Here is a 22,597-nt window from a genome sequence, read left to right as displayed (position 1 = left end):
CACGGCAAGCCGTTGATTATCCCGCTTATTCCATGGTTATAGACAAATAGGATTGATATTTGCAGCGCAAAATTTGACTGAATGGATAAAAACGACGGTTATTTTCAGTTATGACACGCAGCTCTAGCATTCTGGCCGCTTCAAATCAGACTCAGAGATTAAATAGTCCGGTAAAAATCACATTTATTTGAATGAAATATAGCATTTGTTTCAGTAGATTATCGATCGACCAAGAGAGAGTGTGAAGGCAAGAGAGATGACAGTTGGTGTGTGTGTGTGTGTGTGTGTGTGTGTGTGTGTGTGTGTGTGTGTGTGTGTGTGTGTGTGTGTGTGTGCGTAACGTTACCTGCCTGCATGCTGTGCGTCTCTCTCTACAAACAACAATTCATTCAAAAACAGCAGCTTTACCACCCCGTTGCTGAGGAATATAATGTAGCGATCTAGTATCTAGGCTATTTTAATAAGGATCGCAGGCAAACGCTGACAAGAAGTTTATGTATGTTCGCAGCACAATGCGATCTCCGACCTCTCTCTCTCTCTCTCTCTCTCTCTCTCTCTCTCTCTCTCTCTCTCCCTCTCTCTCTCTCTGTGTGTGTGTGCTTTTGCGTGCATAAATTAAAGCAGCGCATTAATATAGAACGGTGATTAAACTGACTTGGAACTACCTGTGCATTAAACAGTTTTACTGCACACCTGCCAGCCAATCAGAATCCAGTATCCAGACATTCCATGGAATAAAAGTTAATAATAAATAATTTACATTGTTATAAAATTTTTATATTTTGAATAGACACTACTTTTTAAACTTGTTATTCATGAAAGAATCCTGAAAAAAAAAAAAAAATCACAGGTTCCAAAAAATATTTGGCAGCACAACTGTTGATATTATCCAGCATTGATCATTCTGATAATAAATCAGCATATTAGAATGATTTCTGAGGGATCATGTGACACTTAAGACTGGAGTAACAGCTGGTAAAAATTCAGCTTTTCATCACAGGAATAAATTCTATTTTAAAGTATGTTAAAATAAAATAAACATTATTTTATATTGTAAAAACATTTTGCAATATTACTGTTTTTTCTGTATTTTTAATCAAATAAATGCAGCCTTGATGAGCATAAGAGACTTCTTCAAAGACTATTACAAGTCTTACTGACCCCAAACTTTTGAACGGTAGTGTAGGTAAAGAAGTTCACAGAACTGACTCAGTAAAACTGTTGCATCTGAGCATGTGGCCCTTTAAGCGTAGTTATATCACATATCACCTTTTCTTCAATATCAGCCCTAGACAGGGCTAATGTGGTTTTATGAAGAATAGCTTACAGCGGAATGTTCGAGAAACTTTGTAAAAAAAAAAAAAAGTTTAGTTTTGCAATTCCTTTCGTGACTCTAGTGGCATGGAAATTATGCACATCAGCTTTAACACCGGCTAGTCGAGTAGCTGTGTTTTGTAGACCCCTAGTGTCTTTTATATTGGGAGTATGTTGTTATATCAGATTTGCATTGTTTCCTTCCTTCACAAGGCCTAGTTTTGGTGGGAGTGTTACGCTGGGCTATGAGGGGAATGCTGGAAGTATGTGGAGAAGTGTCGCTCCTCAACTCCTCCCCCAAAACACAGACACACGGCTCGGATCAGGCAGCTGGAATGCTTCCCCAGAGAGAAGACTGTGTACTGATCTCCCAATGAGAGCACACACACACACACACACACACACACACACACACACACACACACACACACACACACGCACACACAGTCTTCACCCTCCTCAGGAATGTGTGTCCATTCTCTGCACGGCTTATAAACACAGCTGACCTCAAGACTGCTCATCACACTGTCATTCACACTAGATTTGTGACAGTGTTCTTAGGTTAACCTTACAAGAAATCATCATCTGACAAAGGTTTAAAGATCTCACATCTAGCAATCCAGGACTTAAATGAATAAATGAATAAAAAACAGTATGTGTATGTTATATTGTACTGTAACAATTCACAATCAATCTCACCAGGAATTTATGGGACTTCCCTTTATTATGGCTCAGAATGACATAATTTAGAGATCCTTTAATTAATTAAAGGAATAGTTAAACAAAAATTTACAGATAATTTACTCACCCCCTTGTCATCCAAGATGTCCATATCTTTCTTTCTTCAGTCGTAAAGAAATTGTTTTTTGAGGAAAACGTTTCAGGATTTCTCTCCACATAATGGACTTCTATGGTGCCCCCGAGTTTGAACTTCCAAAATGCAGCTTAAATGCAGCTTCAAAGGGCTCTAAATGAACCCAGCCAAGGAAAGAAGGGTCTTATCATCAGGGTCTAGCAAAACGATTGGTTATTTTCTAAAAACATTCACAATTTCTATACTTTTTAACGTCAAATGCTCGTTTTGTCTAACTCGGTGTGTACTCTGTGTAGAGATTAAAAAGTATATAAATTGTGAATGTTTTTAGAAAGTAACCAGTCGTTTCACTAGATAAGACCCTTCTTCCTCGGCTGTGATCGTTTAGAGCCCTTTGAAGCTGCATTTTGGAAGTTCAAACTCGGGGGCACCATTGAAGTCCATTATATGGAGACAAATCCTGAAAAAACACAATTTCCTTACGACTGAAGAAAGAAAGACATGAACATCTTGGATGACAAGAGGGTGAGTACATTATCTGTACATTTTTGTTCTAAAAAGTGAGCTACTCCTTTACATTTTGTCATGTTTGCAGTGAAAATCTACAATATACAAAAAAAAGTCTACAAATATAATTGTGATGCACCATTTTTTTTCATAGAAACCAAAATTAATGTTTTCAAACATCCAAAAACTGAAACAGAAAATAAAGTTTAATACATAAATAATCAATGAAATAATAATGATGATCAATTATCTAATTTATTTAACAATCAATTCAGAATTTAAATAAAAAGCTGTATGTAAACTTTTACATTTCACATTTATGACTTTATTGATGAACCAATACTGATACTAAATGTTCTAATACTAAATCATGGTCATAAAAAATATTTAGTTATGGTTTTTGTTTTTATAGATTCTGTGTGATGTGAATGTGAAGGACTACCATGATGTTTGTCTCATTTCTTCTTTGCTAAAACAGTAGTTTCCGTTTCTTCTACCATCGTCACCTTTAGATTTTCTTCTTCCAGTGATGGCTCATCTTCATCTCAAAATAGTTCACATTTTCCAAAGAGTGTGATATATTATAGCTCATATCCCATATTGCTGTTGTTTAGTCTTTGCCAGCATTCCTCTGCCTCACTGAGGTGTTTTCCCAAAGCTGGGGATTTTTTCTTGGGGATGTACAAGAAAGGATATGGAAAAAAACAAACACATCAAAAACTTCTGAGTTTGGCTTTTAGAATTTTTCTCTTATTTCTTTAAAACAGTGTTTGTCTTTTACCTGACATTGACTTCATATCAAAGACTTTTGTTTTGCTTCTTCTTTTATTTTTTCTGATTTGAGTTCTCTGGTGTCGTTTATGTGATTGCATCTTGTTTTGCTCTTGATGTCCAGACTTGTTTTCTTGCAAACAGAGCTGAATAATTTCAAGTGGTGTAAGTGGGTTTACATGTAGGCGTGATCATGTAATGGTGTGCCTTTCCCTTACTTGACTGTTGTTTAAAATAGATCTTTAAGTAAAAGCGAAAAAGGACCTGCTTTGTTCCTTATTTCTGATAAAATCTTAGAGTAAAATCCCCCTCTAACAGGGAAGTTCAGCCTCTTTGTGTCTTTTTCTCACGCGTATTTGCATCAACAACAGAAAAATGGGAGAAATATATTTAATATAGTTCACACGTCAGTGTATTAAACTTATAAAGAATTGTATTTAGTTACTATACAAAGAAGGATAAACTAAGTGTTTTTCAGTTCAGTTGCTTAATAGTTGCCATGCCACTGTACTGTATATAAACCATACTTTTGTAATCTTTTAAGTAGTGAACATTAGGTAGTCTAATGTTTAGAGTAAACTACTGTATGATGACTGAAATCGCCAAATGGCCTTAAACCATTAGTAAATAAACTACAGAACATTATGTTGTCTAATACACGCACCAATTGTATTTATTCTGACAGCGCTGCATGAGCTCCTGAGCCAGGGTTCAAAGTCCAAAGCGCGAGGAGAATCATTCATAAATCTGCTGCTGTCAGCAAAAACTAGTACTGAGGTCTTCTTGCGGGTTTCTGCCAAAGTAAAAGTCAACACTCATAAATGTTAGTATTGTAATTTTATTGTTGTTCTGTAAAATAAAAACTAAGACAAAATAATGATAACAATCAGAACAACAGCTCTCTTAATAGATTTATTATAACATTCTCCTTTGCATTTATTTGTACATTTAAAAGCACATGCCTGATTCAAGAAGGGGGTCTTAAAAATGGCCAAAGAATGTTATTTTAATAACTAACTAATTTTAAGTTAAATTGTGCTTTGTTGGAAGGCTATAATCTCTACTAGAATATTAAAAATGTTCAGTGTTAAGTAAATAATTTTTAATTGTTGTTTTGTAATTGATCAAAAAGCACATTTTGACTATTTAATTTATGCAATGGCGAAAGAAATTGGCAAAATACATGGAAAAAAAAACACAAAAAAATGTGTTCGGTAATCGGCCTTCGGCTCAGTGTTTAATTTTTTTCGGCTTCGGCCAAGAATTTTCATTTCGGTGCATCCCTAGTGACTAGGGCTGAAATTATGAATTAGGCTGAATTAGGGCAAAAATCATAATCATGATTATTTTGGTCAATATTGTAATCACAATTATTTTACACGATTATGACTGAAAAAAAAAAAATGAAAAAAAAGATACAAATGAAAATAAAACAGTGCTTTTATTTGGAAAAAAAATATTGAATACTTTTATGCAAGTCTAAAGTAGTCTAACAGCCTACTACAGAAATGTAATGTAATTATTTGAATGTAAAATAAAACCGCGTCTTCACTGTAAGAATTAAACATGCTTTGCTTCTTATTAAAACCACAAAAGTCTTTCATTTAGGAGCAGTGAGTGATTTTTTCTCTTGGTATTTTTACGTTTTATTAATATTAAGCACAGAGACGGCTGAAGGAATATTATTTGTTGCCGCTTTAAGAGCCACACAGATCCAATATACTGTTACACACGTATTTTCATTCTCAACTGTTTATGATCATTTAAGACATAACTGACAAGGGTTTACTTGAATAATCACCAAGCGCCTCATTTTGAAATATTTTTGCGGGTATTTGACCGTTTAGACGCACACCTTGACCTAAAAGATAACTTTACATGTCCGTGTTCTGCTCCGTCTCTGAGCGCAGACACAGAACAGAGCAAGATAAAAACACAACATCAAAGAAACATTAATAAATCAAGCACGTCCCGTTTTATGAAAGTTGCATTACATGATTTTGCTGATTTGCATGTAAATTAGGTTTTTATGGAGGAGCGAAAGTGCATCACTGAAACTGAATTTCGAATAATTACACAGCCCTACTAGTGACAGTAAAAATATGTACTAGAATCGTTTCATGTCCTCTGACTGGATGGAATCATAGTCTGAAGCTAAAAACAATCATAGTCTGTGACCATCATACACTATTTCTATGAACTCTTGTCAGCTCAAATCTAGACTCTGACTTTCAGCAACCACTGTCAACTGTAAATCGGAGCCAAAATCTTGGCAAAAGTCATGTAGTGTATTCCAGCCTTAAACCATCAATAATGTGAAGTGCAAAGAGTGTTGACAGTTTGTGTGGTGTCCCGTTTGTTTTGCAGGAGTAGCAGTGGCACGGTCCCGTAGTGTCAGTCATGGTGGCGCTGTCGCTGAAGATCGGGGTGGGGAATGTGGTGAAGACGATGCAGTTTGAGCCCTCCACCATGGTGTACGACGCCTGTCGCGTCATCAGGGAGAGAGTTCCAGAAGCACAGCTCGGCCAGCGTGAGTCCACCTCCAGACACTCAGAACACTGATGTAACTAGGGCTGCCACTAACCACTAGTTTTATATTGATTATTCTATCAACAATTTATCAATGAATCAATTATTCTAAATGACTAATTTCCCACAAAAAACCATACTTGACATAAAGCATGAAGACTAGACATGTTTCAAAGGTCATCGATGTTTTTCAAATAACTTGTTCATGTCTATTAGATGATTCGCATGAAAGAAAAAGAACATAGAAATACCAGGTTCCCATTACTTCTCTTTCTTTACACTGAGCAGTTTACATTATTTGCAGGACAGGGCAGCTCACTCCTTCTGAACATGCTAAATGTACATTTATTATGTATTATTACATTTGTTTGCCTCTCTGTGCCCACATACTGTCATTTGATGCAGCCAAGTTCTCAACAAAAATGTTTCCATTGTTATATTTTAGTGTTTCGGTTGTCAGACAACCAAATTAATATGAAATAATATGATCATGATTCAATCGCTGAAAAGAATCATTTACTGTCACTATTCTTTGCATTATTATAGCTGTTTTTAACTTACTGTTTGGATGCTTTCACGATCCTTGGACTTTTCAGGGATTTAAAATGATGTGATTGCAAAAACCTGCCTTCTTAAATTTTTTAAGATATTGTTTTTGTTATAATGTACTGATTTGAGAGCCCAGTCTCATACAAATGCGTACTAGTAGCACGATTAACTGTTTGTATTTGGCGTGCTATTAATACACTGAAATTAACTTTGGCATGCATACAATATGCATGTGTTTGACATGCATATAATACGCCATTTTCGTGTAGGTAATGGTTCAAACTGAAAATGCATTAATCGTGCACACTAATAAAATTAAAATTAGTGCCGTTAAAATTAATTTGCGTTAATGCGTTATTAACGTGTTCATTTTGACAGCCCTAATACAGTACATATATATATCAGTAGATCAGTATAAAATCAGTTCGTCAGTCACTGTTAATCCTCCTCTTTCCCACATTTTATAAAAACTTCTTAATACAAAGCCTACAGCTGTCATGGGGAGCCACACTACTCAAGTTATCCATATTTGGCTAAAATCCCAGCATATCTCTGATTTTGGTTTCCCTTTTTAGCGTATGTTCCACCCAAATTCCCTTCCTTCCAAAGAGTGAAGAGCGAAAAAAATACCAGAGAAGCCAAAACATACCACAGAAATCAAGCATAAATCTAGTTTGCACTGTGCTGCTATAATGGGCCTGTATCAGGGTGCGGCTGGGTCCCAGCTGTTATGTAATAGTCCTCAGTACCGCTCTACATACTTGTTTTAACCTGTGAGTCATTCGTCTCTTTGATGGACTGCTTTCGTCCAAACTCAACAGCGTATGTGGAATGTGTAGCAGTCTTAAATAGCTCATCTGTCAGTGTTGCCGCATTACGTTTGGAGGACACTATCTGATCCCTTTGGAGGAAAAAGCTCAAATTCTTTCCTGGCATCACCAATGTTATAATAGTCAAAGTGTTTACATAAACTGAGCAGTAATCTGGATTCTGGGCCTAATTTTAAGAAAAATATTCGGAATTCCAAACCTTTTCTAATCTCTTTAGGAAGAAAATCAAAGTGTTTACCAGGGTTCCCGCGGGGTCTTAAAAAGTCTGAAATTTAAAAATCACAATTTAAGGCCTTAAAAAGTCTTAAATTTGCTGTTCTAGGTCTTAAATAATTTTACACAGGTCTTATTTTTCCGATGTCCATGTAACGCTACCTCTAACGCTCATTTAAATTCTCTTTTTGTTGTTTCCGTGGTGTTGTAGTTCTTTATTTCACTATTCCAAATATAATTTGCTGTATTTAAACTACAAATGAGACCAGCATGCAATAGCCAATCAGCTTTCTGTTATTGGCGCGAGTCTCTCTCGGATTGTACCGCAGAAGTAAAATGGATTTAACTTTTTAGCTATGAGGAAGTGCAAGTTTAGCGATACTTAGCTTGAAAAAAAATGAATAGAGGGCTTGGCTAAGGCCAGTTGCTAACAATTGTAGATTTTCTTTCCCTGTGGAAGTTACTGCGTCTTCAGACAGAATCGCAGTAGCAGAATACAGGTCAAACTACCTTTTTCTGTATATAATGTTGTCAATAATAAATATAGGGCCAGCCTTCGAGGTACTTTTAAAATGTTTTTTTTCCTTGCCCGACCGAACAAACCGCCTGATTAAAACTGAAGTGACAAAAACAACTAGCGAAGCATAGAAAGGCAAGAAAAATTCATATTTTAATACATTCAACGTAAACAGAAATTGATAATGGATATGTGTGTATTTCTGGTCTATTTGTGAGAAACACAATGAGGGAAAATTTAAAATGTAATAGTTTATTTATAACATGATATAGTTCAGTAATTTACCAAGTGAGCTTTTTGCTGAAAATTCTCACAATTACAAATGTTACATTTAATTTTAGCTCAATAAACAAGTAGTTAGTCAAGTAGTTACTTACATATTAGACAAAATATTTCCACTGTTTTGTTCTGTTTCACCAACGGAAATAGTTCCAAACAAAGATCGCTTTTTTTTTTTTTTTTTTTTTTTTTTTTTTAAATCAGATATTTCTAGTGGTACTTTTATGGGGATATTTTGTGTGGAATAGTATCTGCTGATATGAAAAGTTCACTATCGTAGTAATAAATTTAATTTATGACAGCCATGAAATTTTGTTTACTTTTTACATTAAACACATTAAATATTACATGTATGCATGTAATGTAATATCTATTTCCATTACAGGTTTCGGTCTTAAATTTCATATAAGGTGGTATTGAAAAGGTCTTAAAAAGTCTTAAATTTCACTTGTTCATATCTGCAGAAACCCTGGTTTACAACCCAAACAGTGTCTCTATATTGCTTGAAACTTGTTGCTTTTTGACAACAATAGCTGTTGTTCAAATTCTGGAACATGTCATTTCTGGAGACCTTGATGATACCGTTAAAAACGGTTGTTGTTTTCATTGTTTATGTACTCTTGTTTTGTTATAAATAAGGTTGTTTTGACCAAAACTTTAGATACTTCAGATACTTTAGAAAATTTTACAGGTCTTGATTTCCATTTTGATATCACAGCAAAAACGACCTATTTGTTAACATTATTAACAAGTAAGACAGTCAGAAATAAGACCAGAACAAATAATCAAGTTACAAGAAATGGCTTTAAAAAATACGATATAACAACAAACATGCAAATAAATTAAACAACGGATGAATACCAAACAGTGTTCTTCTTCAACATCTAGTGTTATTCTTAAAAGTTAAAGGATTAGTTCACTTTCATAACAACAATGCACAGATAATGTACTCACCCCCTTGTCATCCAAGATGTTCATGTCTTTCTTTCCTCAGTCGTAAAGAAATTGTGTTTTTTTTTTTTTTTTTTGAGGAAAACATTTCAGGATTTCTCTCTTTATAATGGATATGGATGGCACCCCGAAGTTTGAACTTCCAAAATGCAGCTTCAAAATGCTCTAAATGATCCCAGTCGAGGAGGAAGGGTCTTATCTAGCGAAACGATCGTTTATTTTCTAAACAAACTGACAATTTATATACTTTTTAACCTCAAATGCTGGTCTTGTCTGGTCTCTGCGCAGTGAATGTGTAGTCAGTATAATCCAGGTCTGTTCAGTTAGGGGATGTCTAAAAACTCCCATCTCGTTGATGTCTTCAATGTCAAAATCGTCCAATAATGCTGTTTTTACCTTTTATTTTTTTTTTTTTTTGTAAAGGGAGTTTGAGTTTCTTTGTATGTTCACTTTGTAAACACTATGTCTGTACTTTTGCAGCGATCTAAGGTGATTTTGAAGTTAGGGAAGAAAACGAGATGGGAGTTTTTAAACATACCCTAACTGTATTTACCTGAATCACACAGACTTTGCATGTGCTACGCAGAGATGAGACAAGACGAGCATTTGAGGTTAAAAAGTATATAAATTGTCAATTTGTTTTGAAAATAACCAATCGTTTCGCTAGATAAGACCCTTCCTCCTCGACTTCGGGGCGCCATCCATATCCATTATAAAGAGAGAAATCCTGAAATGTTTTCCTCAACAAAACCCCCCCCCACAATTTCTTTACAACTGAGGAAAGAAAGACATGAACATCTTGGATGACGAGGGGGTGAGTACATTATCTGTACATTGTTGTTATGAAAGTGAACTAATCCTTTAAAGCCAACCATTTTGTTATCATTTACTCACTATCATATAATTCCTGTATTAATTTCCTTCTTAAAACCAGTGATAATTTCTAATCTGATGATTAAAAGGCCAAAAAAAGAACCATCAGAGGACATTCACACAGAACGTGCTGCTTTTCCATTGTTTTTCTATCTAAACATGCACTAGACTGAAATTTATGACCGTTGCACTTGCATTTTGCACCTTTTGCACCTAAAAATGTGATGCTCTGAGTTAAAAGTAGTTCATCTCTAGATCATGCATTTTTCAATAATTCCACTGCTTTGTATCACATGTTTTTAAATGGAAAGTTTTGGTCTGTGTAAATGGCCCCTAAAACAATAATCTGCTCATAAACTTCAGTAGTTCTGGTGTGTATCTTGAATGGTTTTGTACTTTCAGAATGGTAAGCTTTATAACTTGTTTAGGAAGTTCAGGAAATTATGGAAAAATGCGCCTTCTGATTTTGACAGTCTTGAAGTCTTAGGTTGTAAAACGCAATCTGACCGCCCACTAACTCGAATGTCTTCTTGCAGCCAGTGACTATGGCCTGTTCCTGTCAGATGAGGACCCAAAGAAAGGCATTTGGCTGGAAGCAGGCAAAGCCCTGGACTACTACATGCTGAGAAATGGGGTGAGTCTAGAATATTTCTAATAAAATGGCATGTAAAATAATTCAAGTAAATCTCTGTAAAATGCAAATTCAAAGATGTATGCATGGACTTCGATTCTGTATTTGCGTGAGGATTGACTTTGAAATCGGTCCATGCAATTGAAGCATCTGCTACTTGACTGGTGAAGCATACTTCAGGTTGGGATGATTTGTAGTGCACTGACTGATAAAATGTTACTGTGAATTACTTTGGAGCATCTGTAAAATGAAAACACTATACAAGCCAACATTATTTGTAGTTTTTGTCCCAAAAAATTGACCTTGATCTAAGATATAGTAGATGCATAACATTTATGTGCATAATGTGTTGGGTTTTATATAATGGATTTTTCATCATAACGCCTTTTTTAGGACACTCTGGAGTACAAAAAGAAACAGAGACCCCTGAAGATCCGCATGTTGGACGGAACTGTTAAAACAGTGATGGTGGATGACTCAAAAATCGTCAGTGACATGCTAATGACCATCTGTGCCAGAATAGGTAAGTTAGTGTCCATATGAGGAGTAAAATCTCCATTCTGCCTGCTTTCAAGTCATTTCCTGACCTAATCTCTCTTTGTTTATATTATACATGGATAACAGGTCTTAAAAAGTCAGCTGGATTAGCACACTGTGCTCACTGAGTGCTCTCACCATTGGGGTACCACAGGGTTCAGTGTTGGGACCTGTTTTTCTCTATCTGCACTGTATCACATAGGATAGTCATCCAGTCACATGGGTCCCTTTTTTCACTTGGGGATCCAATAAGAAGTGGTCAGTGTTAAATATAAGTGGAAACAGGGTCTGAAACATTTTGTTATCAGATTACTAAAACTACATTTGCATAGAGTCTGTAGGGTTTAAGATTAGGGTTTAAGGACCATCGAGGAACAGTTTGAATGCAGTGAGAGAGTAAAACACTTCTGGTTTCTCAGGCATCACAAACTATGACGAGTACTCACTTGTGCGTGACGTGGGAGAGGAAAAGAAGGAAGAGACCACGGGAACACTGAAAAGAGACAAGACCCTCCTGAGGGATGACAAAAAAATGGAGAAACTCAAACAGAAACTTCACACAGATGATGAATGTAGGTTGTTTTCTGCTTACCATGAATGAATATAGATGCATTTTGTTTGCTATTTTAGCAGGTCTTCAAAACAATACACCCAGTATATTCTCAACCTGTTCACTGCAATGAAATATAGGAATTTTATAGTGACTAAATGTATATTTGCATGTATTCTAGATTCTTGTTGACTAAATTTCTTCTCTTTGCACTCTGTTTTTGGTTTTGTAAAGCAATGTAAGGGTTTGTTAAGATAATGAGAAACAAAAGTTCAGTCAAGTGTGTCCGAACAGAGCTAGATTTTGTAATCTAGCTGAATTTGCTGATGTCAGAGCTGTATTTGACAGTGAATTGGTTGGATCATGGGCGGACACTGCGAGAGCAGGGTGTCGAGGAGTCTGAGATGCTGCTTCTCAGGAGAAAGTTCTTCTACTCGGACCAGAATGTGGATTCCAGGGACCCAGTACAGCTCAACTTGCTCTATGTGCAGGTAAACACCACAAAACATCAACTGTATATCATAATTATGCCCTGGATATCTCTACAGTGTTGGAGGAAAATAAGTGAAAGTCTTTTTCAATGTAAATCTTGAGGTTTTTGTCCTTCGTGATCAGTGTTGGGAAAAGTTACTTTTAAAAGTAACTACATTACATTGTTACATTACTCCCTAAAAAAGTAACTAATTACATTACTTAGTTACTTGTTATGGAAAGTAATGCGTTATGTTACGTTTGCGTTACTATTAAATCTGGGCAGGGCTTGCTTGTTTGTTTTCAATAGAAAAAGTTCTATTTTTGTCAAATGCAAAAGCCTTTTCACACCAAAAGCCTCAGGATTAGAGAAAAGAAAATTCACATCTGTACAGTAGACCGCAGAAGATCAAATTTCAACTCTTCAGCAAAAAAGGAAAAATGTTAGATTATCTTGAGTAATTTTTGCTTATTAGTATGGATGAATTGGATCATCGAAGGTCAGCAGCAAAGACATCGGTTAAAGGTCCCATATCGTACACATTTCTGGAGGTTTATTTTATTTGTTGATGTCCTTAAGAATATATATTTGCGGTATAAGTGCCAAAATCCATCTCAATATATTTTTACAGCTCCTTTTTTAGGAGCTCTGTCAAAAACAGGTCGATTTTGGCCCATCTAATTAATATTCATGAGCCTCTCTTCTGATTGGCCTGTTGTTTTCTGAGTGACGCACAACCAGGCCAATCACAGGTAACTACGGTCATGTATGCTGTAAGCGTAAGCGAGCTCAGAGCAATAGAGAGAGCTGATACTCAACAGGATATTTTAGAATGATCATTAATGTTTTTTCTTTTACAAACACCGAATGCAGTAAGCTACATAACTGTTGCTTTAGTAAAGCCCCTTTCACAATGCGCGCTGATTCTGGAAAATTACGGGAACTGTGTGAACCAAAGCCAGAACCTAAAGGCAGTGTTGTAGTAATGATGCACGTTATCAAGCGACTCTTCACAACGAAAAATAACGTTAAGTGCAAAGTGGAATGAAGCAGCGATCATCAGGCAGAGCCAGCTCCTCACTATCAGCGCTGAAGCACAGTTTGTTCAGGTTAGTTTCAGTTTAGTGAAGTACGCGTCGCATTACATCTCACATCCAAATGTCACATGTCTTTATGGTTTGTGTGCAAAGCATGCACAGATTCCGGAAAACAACTGTGAATGAACCAAATTAAACAATTCCGGAACAAATCGTGGGACACATTATCCGTGTATTTACCGGAATCGCTGTGTGAAAGAGGCTGAAGTTGACGTGCCGCTGGTCTCTTATATTCACGTTGTTCTGAAGCCTGTGTAATGATCGTAGCTTGACATCTATCGACTGAACAGGGTTTTCTCCACTTGTTTTCCTGTTGTTGTTGCTCAATGGAATGGATGCGTTGTTGTCTGGGGGTTTGACAAAAGGAGGGTGGGACGTTGGTTTGTGACTGAAGGCGGTGACTTGAGTCGATCGGACGTCACATCGTTACGGAAGTCACAGCTGCTCATGAAAATGAACAGCTACTTTAAGCAGGCTGTGTGCAGTTTACTGTGGATTGACTGTTTTGAAACTCATATGGTAGTTAGATAGCCCCTAGACCTTAGTTATCATGAAAAAAGCCAGGAAATTTTGATTTTGACGATATGGGACCTTTAATAAAATGGGATTAAGAACATAAAGGATATTTGTATTATTGAACATTTAATTATTGCAGGTTTGCGTTGAGTTTCAGTGTTTTTATTCATTTTGAGGAATACTGTATCTGTTTAGTGAGTGAGATGAATTAATGCATGTTCACATTTATTCTAGAACTAAAGTAACATCTTACTCACGATTTCTCTCAACATGGGGACAGGAGAACTTTTAATCAATAAATGGGGGGAAAGTAACTGGCTTTACTTATTTGGAAAAGTAACTAAGATATTTTCTTGTCAATTTAAAAGTAATGCGTTTTTTTACTAATTACTAGGAAAAAGTAATATTATTACATAACTTGCGTTACTTGTAATGCCTTACCCCCAAAACTGTTTGTGATGGGGTATTCTGCCAGTTACTTGATTTATATTTTTGTGGCACTTATACAAGGAAAGCCACACTCAATATATGATATGAATATATAATATGTCATTGGTTTAAAACCCCAGTCTATATATCTGTATGTTAAACATCAAACATGTCTGATTTGCTGGAATTGTGATGCTTGTGCATTACCTCTTGTTAAATGTGTCATGCAGTGTCTGCTAATTTTATTCAAATTCAGTTGCATTTATGCATTTATGCATGTTATTTTTTTTGTATCCCAGGCCCGTGATGACATCTTGAACGGCTCCCACCCCGTCTCCTTTGATAAGGCCTGTGAATTTGCCGGATACCAGTGCCAGATCCAGTTTGGGGACCACAATGAATCTAAACACAAACCTGGATTCCTTGAGTGAGCTCAGCACATTTTTGTTTATGCTTTTTTTTTTTTTTTTTTTTTTTTTGTATTGTTAATGTATTAAAATATTTACCCACAATTTAATCACCCAATGCCATCAAGCCTTCAAAACTAACAGAATTTGCATTTCTCAACCTGCATCAGAACAGAAATGTAAACACTGTTTACATTACAAATATTGTTTCCAACATCGATAATCCTAATAATAAATCAGCATATTAGAATGATTTCTGAAGGCTTAAGTGACACTTAAGACTGGAGAAACAGCTGATGAAATTTCAGCTTTGCATCACAGGAATAAATTATATTTTAAAGTATATTCAAATAAAAACATTATTTAAAATTGTAATAACATTTTTCAATATTTCTATAATTTTGATCAAATAAATGCATTCCTGAGGAGCATAAGAGACTTCTTTAAAAAACATCCCAAACATTTAAGTAGCAGTGTACATCAGTTCCCAGCAAAAGCTATTATTAAATTCACAAATCCAGAATGCTTTCATTCTCAAAACATTAGTTAAAATATTCTGCTAATTCTTGCTTCCTGTCTGTCTCATCCAGTTTGAAAGAATTCCTGCCCAAAGAGTACATCAAGAACAAAGGAGAGAAAAAGATCTTCCAGGTGAGGTTATGCAGGTTATGAGTAATTTATTATGTTTCGTACCCATGTGCTTTAGGAATGGGATTTAATAATAATAAATTTAATAATGAACCCTTCTCTTCAAGGCACACAAAAACTGCCAAAACATGACAGAGATTGAGGCCAAAGTCAGCTACGTCAAACTAGCCAGATCTCTGAAAACCTACGGAGTGTCCTTCTTCTTAGTCAAGGTAATGATCTCATGCAATATCTGAGCTCTAATATTAATAATTGGCACCTGCTTTCTTGCGTTAACGCTAATGTTTATTGTCTTTACAGGAAAAAATGAAAGGAAAGAATAAGCTTGTGCCGCGTTTGTTGGGCATTACTAAAGAGAGTGTGATGAGAGTGGATGAGAAGACCAAAGAGGTGATCCAGGAATGGAGTCTGACCAACATCAAACGCTGGGCGGCTTCTCCCAAGAGCTTCACCCTGGTACTGACACACTCCTCTAAATATACATGCTGTGTTCTGATTAGAGATCAACCGATGTATTGGTTTTGCTGATTATTCGCAAAAATCCATGCCGTTTTTCCGGTTTTGGGTTCTTTGCTGTCATTATAGAGTATCAGAGTAGAGTTGGGTATCTTTTGAATTTTATCGATTACAATTCTGATTCCAATAAGATAAAAAAAATCCATTAAATGTCAGACATATTTATTCTGTTTTTTGCCTACATTTTACATTTTTTTGCCTATAGAGTCTGATACTCTTATAGAGTATCAGAGTAGAGTTGGGTATCTTTTGAATTTTATCGATTACAATTCTGATTCCAATAAGATAAAAAAAATCCATTAAATGTCAGACATATTTATTCTGTTTTTTGCCTACATTTTACATTTTTTTGCCTATAGAGTCTGATACTCTTATAGAGTATCAGAGTAGAGTTGGGTATCTTTTGAATTTTATTGATTCTGATTCTGCTTATCAATTCTTATCGATTTCTAATTCTGATTGCAATAAGTTAAAAAAAATCCATTAAATGTCAAACATTTCGCTGTCAGACATATTCAGTTTTTTGCCTACAATATACATGCTGTGTTCTGATTAGAGGTCAACCGATGCATCGCTTTTGCCGATTATTCGGCACCGATAGCGGATTAGCAAAACTATCAGTTATCGGCAAAAATCCATGCTGTTTTTCCGGTTTTGAGTTCTTTGCTGTCATTATAGAGTATCAGAGTAGAGTTGGGTATCGTTTGAATTTTATTGATTCCGATTTTGCTTATCGATTCTTATCAATTCCTAATTCTGATTCCAACAAGATAAAAAAATCCATTAAATGTCAAACATTTCACTGTCAAACATATTTATACAGTTTTTTTGCCTACATGGTTTTACAACTAAAAATACCACAGAAAAAAACAACTAGACTAATATAAATTTGAAACATTAAATGATTAAAGACAAGTAATAAAATAGGAACAAACTAATCAATTAAAAATAGCATAAATAAATAAAAGCAAACAAATGTCAGGTACAGAAATTGAAATCAGAGGTTTAAAAACACTGCTTAGTTTTCGTCTCATAAATCAAATATTGATTAATCCTCATTAAATGTATAAAATATATTTAGTCAGTTAAAGGAGTAGTTCACTTTCAGAACAAAAATGTACAGTAGGGCTGGGCGATATGGCCTAAAAATAAAATCCCCGATTTTTTTCACAAAAAATCCGATTTACGATTAAAATCGATTTTTTTTTCCCCTGCTACTTTTAGCATGTAAAGAAACCCCAGCTTTTCCACAATATATATATAGGCACCATATATTTTGCAGTATACATTGCAACTGCATCAGTGATTGCTTTCCACCAGACCCCATTCTTATCATACCAGACACAGTAAATGTTTGTAAGACAAATAAATATGAGATGGGAGGAAAATATATATTGCCATGCTTTTCTCTTGCACTTATATCGTATACAAAAATATACAATTTTGAACACAGAAATATTAAATGATTTAAATAACTGAAACGATCTGCCAGCAGGTGGTGGTAAGACACTGATTTAATTACTGAATCATATTCATTCATTTGATTCGTTCGAACGGATGGTTCATTCAGGAATAAAGCAAGTGACTCTTAATAAATGGGAAATTGAATCATTTCACTAGATTCGTTTAAAAACGCACGTTTATTCATAAAGGAAACACCGCTGTGTTTGAGTGGAGATGCGCAGCGGCTCAGCTGTGACTTGTTTCAGATTACTTTTGACGACGAAATAGAGCAAAATCAGGCAACAGTGTTATAGTCAGACAATGTAAGTCACTTAATAAGAACTTCTTGTGTATTTAACTGCTGTAATAAATTAATATCTCATCTACAAACTCTGTTAAAAATGATTAAAAGCTGTCACTCATCTTAGTTCGCAATCTCACAAAGCTCTATTATAATCAACGAAGCTACTGCCCATTCAGTCTCTTATTTACACTCTCTCTACACTTGAGATACATTAGTCAACGTGCAAAACACATAGAAACCTTTGAAGCTCCACTCAGCGCAAATACAAATATGCTGGTCGGGTCACATGGTGCTCCTAAATATTTTTTCATAGTCGTACGCAGTAGTTTTTTTTTTTGTCCTTGAACGGCTGGTCGCACCATTGAGAAATTAGGTTGCTCTCTAGAGCCCTGATATGCAAATAATTCGCCATTGTCTTCAATCATCTCTCTACTCTGTTTATGTGGTAAGTGAAATTGTATGTACTGTAATGTTACAGGCTAACTTGCTAGCAAGCAGCTAATCATGTCCCCTTAGTGACTCGCGTTATTTTGCCAGAACCCGTTATTTGTTTTCCGTTCTGAATATAAATAAATAATATTTTTATTAAAAAAAAATCGCGATACCTCGATTTAATAAAAAATTAAATGATCTTAAAACGTAAATTCGAATTAATCGAAAAAATCGAAAGAATCGCCCAGCCCTAATGTACAGATAATGTACTCACCCCCCTTGTCATCCAAGATGTTCGTGTCTTTCTTCAGTCGTAAAGAAATGATTATTTTTGAGGAAAACGTTTCAGGATTTCTCTCCATATAATGGACTTCTATGGTGCCCTGAGTTTGAACTTCCAAAATGCATCTTAAATGCAGCTTCAAAGGACTCTAAACAATCCCAGCTGATGAAGAAGGGTCTTATCTAGTGAAACAATCGGTTATTTTCTAAAAACATTTACAATTTATATTTCAGTCTTTTTAATCTCTACACAGAGTACACACAGAGCTAGACAAGACGAGCATTTGAGGTTAAAAAGTATATAAATTGTAATTGTTTTTAGAAAATAACTGATTGTTTTGCGAGATAAGAGCCTTCTTTACTCGGCTGTGATCGTTTAGAGTGATTTAAACTGCATTTTGTAAGTTCAAACTCGGGGGCACCATAGAAGTCCACTATATGGAGAGAAATCCTGAAACGTTTTCCTCAAAAAACATAATTTCCTTACGACTGAAGAAAGAAAGACATGAACATCTTGGATGACAAGGGGGTGAGTACATTGTGAACTACCCCATAATGATTTTCTTCTATGCCGCTTTTTTGATAATTTTTTAAGTAAACTTTTGCCCGGTGTGTGACTAACATACTTTGTTCTTTTGATTAGACAATCACAAGTGTTTTAGAATAGAAGCAGTTCAACTGTGAGAGTATACATGTGATACAATATCCATGTGTATGTCATTTCAACAGTATGGTACTTGTGTAGATATTTAAAGATGGCCATCTTTAGCCTGACTGTTAATATGAAATGATCACACTTTCCAATGAGCCCATTTGTAACATCAACTAAGACTGATGAAAGCTGTAAAATAGAAGTGTGTTGTTTGTTAGTGTGTGTTAATTTCAACGTTTACTGATATATTGTTACATTCTGAAGTTGTTTTTGTTAACATTAATGAACTATGAAATAACTTTAATGATCAATATATAATGAATATAATTTTTTTAAATAGTAGAGCACTATTTTAGTTTTAGTTTAGTATCCATTTTTAAAAACTATCAGTAAATTAATCGGTGTCGGCCAGTGAGGTCCAACCTAGCTATCGGTATCGGTAAAATCCAATATGGGTTGACCTCTAGGTTTTTATAATTACTCACAGTTGAACTGAAATGCCACTATGGATATGATGTGTACTAAGAGTGGAATATGTCTTGTGGTTTGTGTCCTTCCTTCCTCCCGTCTGTCTGTCTGTCTGTGTTGCATATCGTGTTTGTGTGGCACAGTCCTGTTTTGGTTTGATTTGGTAAACACTTGGTGGTTTGTTTAACCTCTTTAAGGATTGTTAGCTTGAATAATGTAATCACTAAATATTTAAATGGTTAGTTCACTAAAAAGGAAGTTCTGTCATATTTATGTCCATCCTTTGAAAACTTTAAAGCATCAAAATCTACTAAAAGAAATCATAAAAATTGTTTATTGAGAGTAATTAAACAGTTTCACCCCATGCACATGTTTGTTTTTCAAGCCAGACTTTGTACAGAGTGTTGTTCCTTAATAGTTTCGTGATGTTTCTATTACTAGTACAATGACTTTGTTACTTAATTTCAACCTTATGATTCAGATCAAGACTCACATTATTTTTTTAGCCCTACATCAAGGGGACAATTATACAAGAAACTCTTTTGATTAATGACGTTTGTGTATCTGACGTAGGTTACACTTTATTTATGAACAATGGCTGTTTCTTAGAAATGTGTTTTGTTATTTTGTTGAAAAGAACAGATCATCCTCTAACAACAGAGTCCCAAAACCTTTGTCAGCTGAACCCCTTTGAACTAAAATATTTACTTTATATTTAATATTCCAATGATTTAACAATGCATTTGCATGTTTATGGTTCTCTGATGTCGGTTAATACAAGATATACCGGTTATATATTTTTATTAAGTGATTTATTTAAAATTTAGTTTTAAATGTGCACATTTTTTAAGCTGATTTGAGCTTTTCAGCAACTGAAAATCTGCAGTTGGGGGAACTAATAATGCCCAATAATATTTTCAGACACATGCAGGCATGTTAAACCTGCGACGGACTTTTAATCGGATCCTGTTTCGTATAATAAACAAAGTTGAAGCAGTAATCAATGCTGTAGACTGGATTGATCATGAAGCACAGCAGTAATTCAGTATTTAGGCTCAGGTTGCAGACGTATTGATTACATTAAGGCCAAATCATTGCAATAATTACTTGACCGTTATTTCCGTCCTCCAGCTCTCTGTAAATACACATTTAGACACACTTAATATTTTTTACATGTTTTCTTGCTGCACAGATTTCTCAAACATTGTGAATTAGATTAGGGTGGACCTATTCCATCCATAATTTCACCACGAATAATAAAAAATGTCTTTCTTTTTCTAAACCTGGGAAAATATTTGCTCATTTTATACAGCCTAATGTATGAATGCACAATTCAGTGCTTAATAACAAATACAGCACTATTACTTAATCATCCAAACAATTTCTTTACTATATACTGTTTTATAGTTTGCTGATTATTTACATTGTTGTTATTTTTGTTGTCATGTAATGTGTTTAATCTTTCTTCATCAGGACTTTGGAGACTATCAAGATGGTTACTATTCAGTTCAGACCACTGAAGGAGAACAGATCGCGCAGCTCATCGCTGGTTACATTGACATCATTCTCAAAAAGGTAACCAATGTGATTGTTAAAATTTGATAAATCATGTGAAGTCTGGCCACTTATTTTTGATTTCACGTATTTATTGGACTCACAAGACTAGCCTCACCCTCAGAAGGCATGCACTCAGTTTGCTGACCTGTATTACACACAAAACTAGAAACTGGCTGTCGTTACGCAGCTTCTAGGAATAAGTTTATATGGTACCAGGTTAATACATTTGAGTGCTTTTGAGGAAAAACTGTTTTCTAGGTTTGAAAAAGATATCCAGTTTCAGTGCATCAAATCTTTGAAACATGTTTAGACATATCTTTAAATGTTTGGGTATGTAGAAAGTAGAGGTCGACCGATATATCGTTCGGCCGATATATCGGGCCGATATTTGCCTTTTTTTTTTTATATATCGGCATCGGTCGATCTCTAGTAGAAAGTGTGCATGTTTTCCTCATTTTTTTGTGTTTCTATCATTGTTTAATTATTTTTTCAACAAACTCCTTAAAGGAGAAGGTCACTTCTAGAATAAAAATGTACAGATAATTTACTCACCCCCTTGTCATCCAAGATGTTCATGGTTTTTTTTTTCTTCAGTCATAAAGAAATTATGTTTTTGAGGCAAACAGGATTTTTCTTCATATAGTGGACTTCTATGGTGCCCCCAAGTTTGACAAGATGAGACAAGCGTTTGAAGTTAAAAAGTATATAAATTGTCATTTATTTTAGAAAGTAACTGATCGTTTTGCTAGATAAGACCCTTCTTCCTAGGCTGGGATCATTTAGAGCCCTTTAAAAGTTGCATTTAAGCTGCATTTTGGAAATTCTAACTCGAGGGCACCATAGAAGTCCACCATATGAGGAAAATTCCTAAATAGTTTACTTTAAAAACATAATTTCTTTACGACTGAAGAAAGACATGAACATCTTTGATGACAAGGGGATGAGTAAATTATACAAACTGTACATTTTTGTTCTGGAGGTGAACTTCTCCTTTACAAAATCTCTGGCAACAACTTTCCAATTACTTCTAAAGGTTTTTTTTTTTTTTTTCTTCAAGTAACGTCAAACCTCAGAGAGCTATGCGATGATGCAGTTATCATTGTGTGATGACAGATGATATAAATAAGCATGCAGCCTTTACCAAAAAGAAGTATACTTCAAGTTTATTTTATTAAGTATTATAAAGTTCAAGTATATTTTTAAGTATACTTTATGCAGAAAGTATAAAAATCTCAGTGGACTAGTAGTATAATTTTAAGTGTACTATTTCAATACTCCTTGGGACTAAATTGGCCCACTTTCTAGTATATAAAAGTGTACTTTTAAGTATACTTTAAGCATAACAGTAGTAAACTTTGAGTACACAACTTTTAGTTTACATCTATGTTTTCAGTTTGTACTAGAAGTATACTAAAAGCAAACTTATAGGTATACTGATAGTTTACTAATTACTTTTTTATGCATTTTTAGAAGTATAGTCTCAGTAAACCCCTAGTTTAGTAGTTTTAT

General features: G+C 35.0%; 1 protein-coding gene across 4 annotated transcripts in view; it reads left to right on the top strand.

Moving 5' to 3' along the window:
- tln1 (talin 1) overlaps positions 1–22,597 on the top strand; it is a 145,953-nt gene that overhangs the window by 37,160 nt on the left and 86,196 nt on the right. For all 4 annotated transcript variants that reach the window (XM_073829977.1, XM_073829976.1, XM_073829975.1 and 1 more), the window contains exons 2-11: positions 5,774–5,936; positions 10,684–10,781; positions 11,172–11,301; positions 11,735–11,887; positions 12,214–12,356; positions 14,679–14,806; positions 15,377–15,437; positions 15,542–15,646; positions 15,735–15,890; positions 21,005–21,106. In XM_073829977.1, coding sequence (XP_073686078.1) covers positions 5,807–5,936; positions 10,684–10,781; positions 11,172–11,301; positions 11,735–11,887; positions 12,214–12,356; positions 14,679–14,806; positions 15,377–15,437; positions 15,542–15,646; positions 15,735–15,890; positions 21,005–21,106 — 1,206 coding nt within the window. In that variant the 5' untranslated portion in view covers positions 5,774–5,806. The remainder of the gene's footprint in view (positions 1–5,773; positions 5,937–10,683; positions 10,782–11,171; positions 11,302–11,734; positions 11,888–12,213; positions 12,357–14,678; positions 14,807–15,376; positions 15,438–15,541; positions 15,647–15,734; positions 15,891–21,004; positions 21,107–22,597) is intronic.

The sequence above is a fragment of the Garra rufa genome, chromosome 23 (genome assembly GCF_049309525.1).
Source record: "Garra rufa chromosome 23, GarRuf1.0, whole genome shotgun sequence".
Classification (NCBI taxonomy): domain Eukaryota; kingdom Metazoa; phylum Chordata; class Actinopteri; order Cypriniformes; family Cyprinidae; genus Garra; species Garra rufa.
The sequence above is the reverse complement of the archived record's forward strand: the minus strand, read 5'-3'. Positions and strand labels throughout refer to the sequence as shown.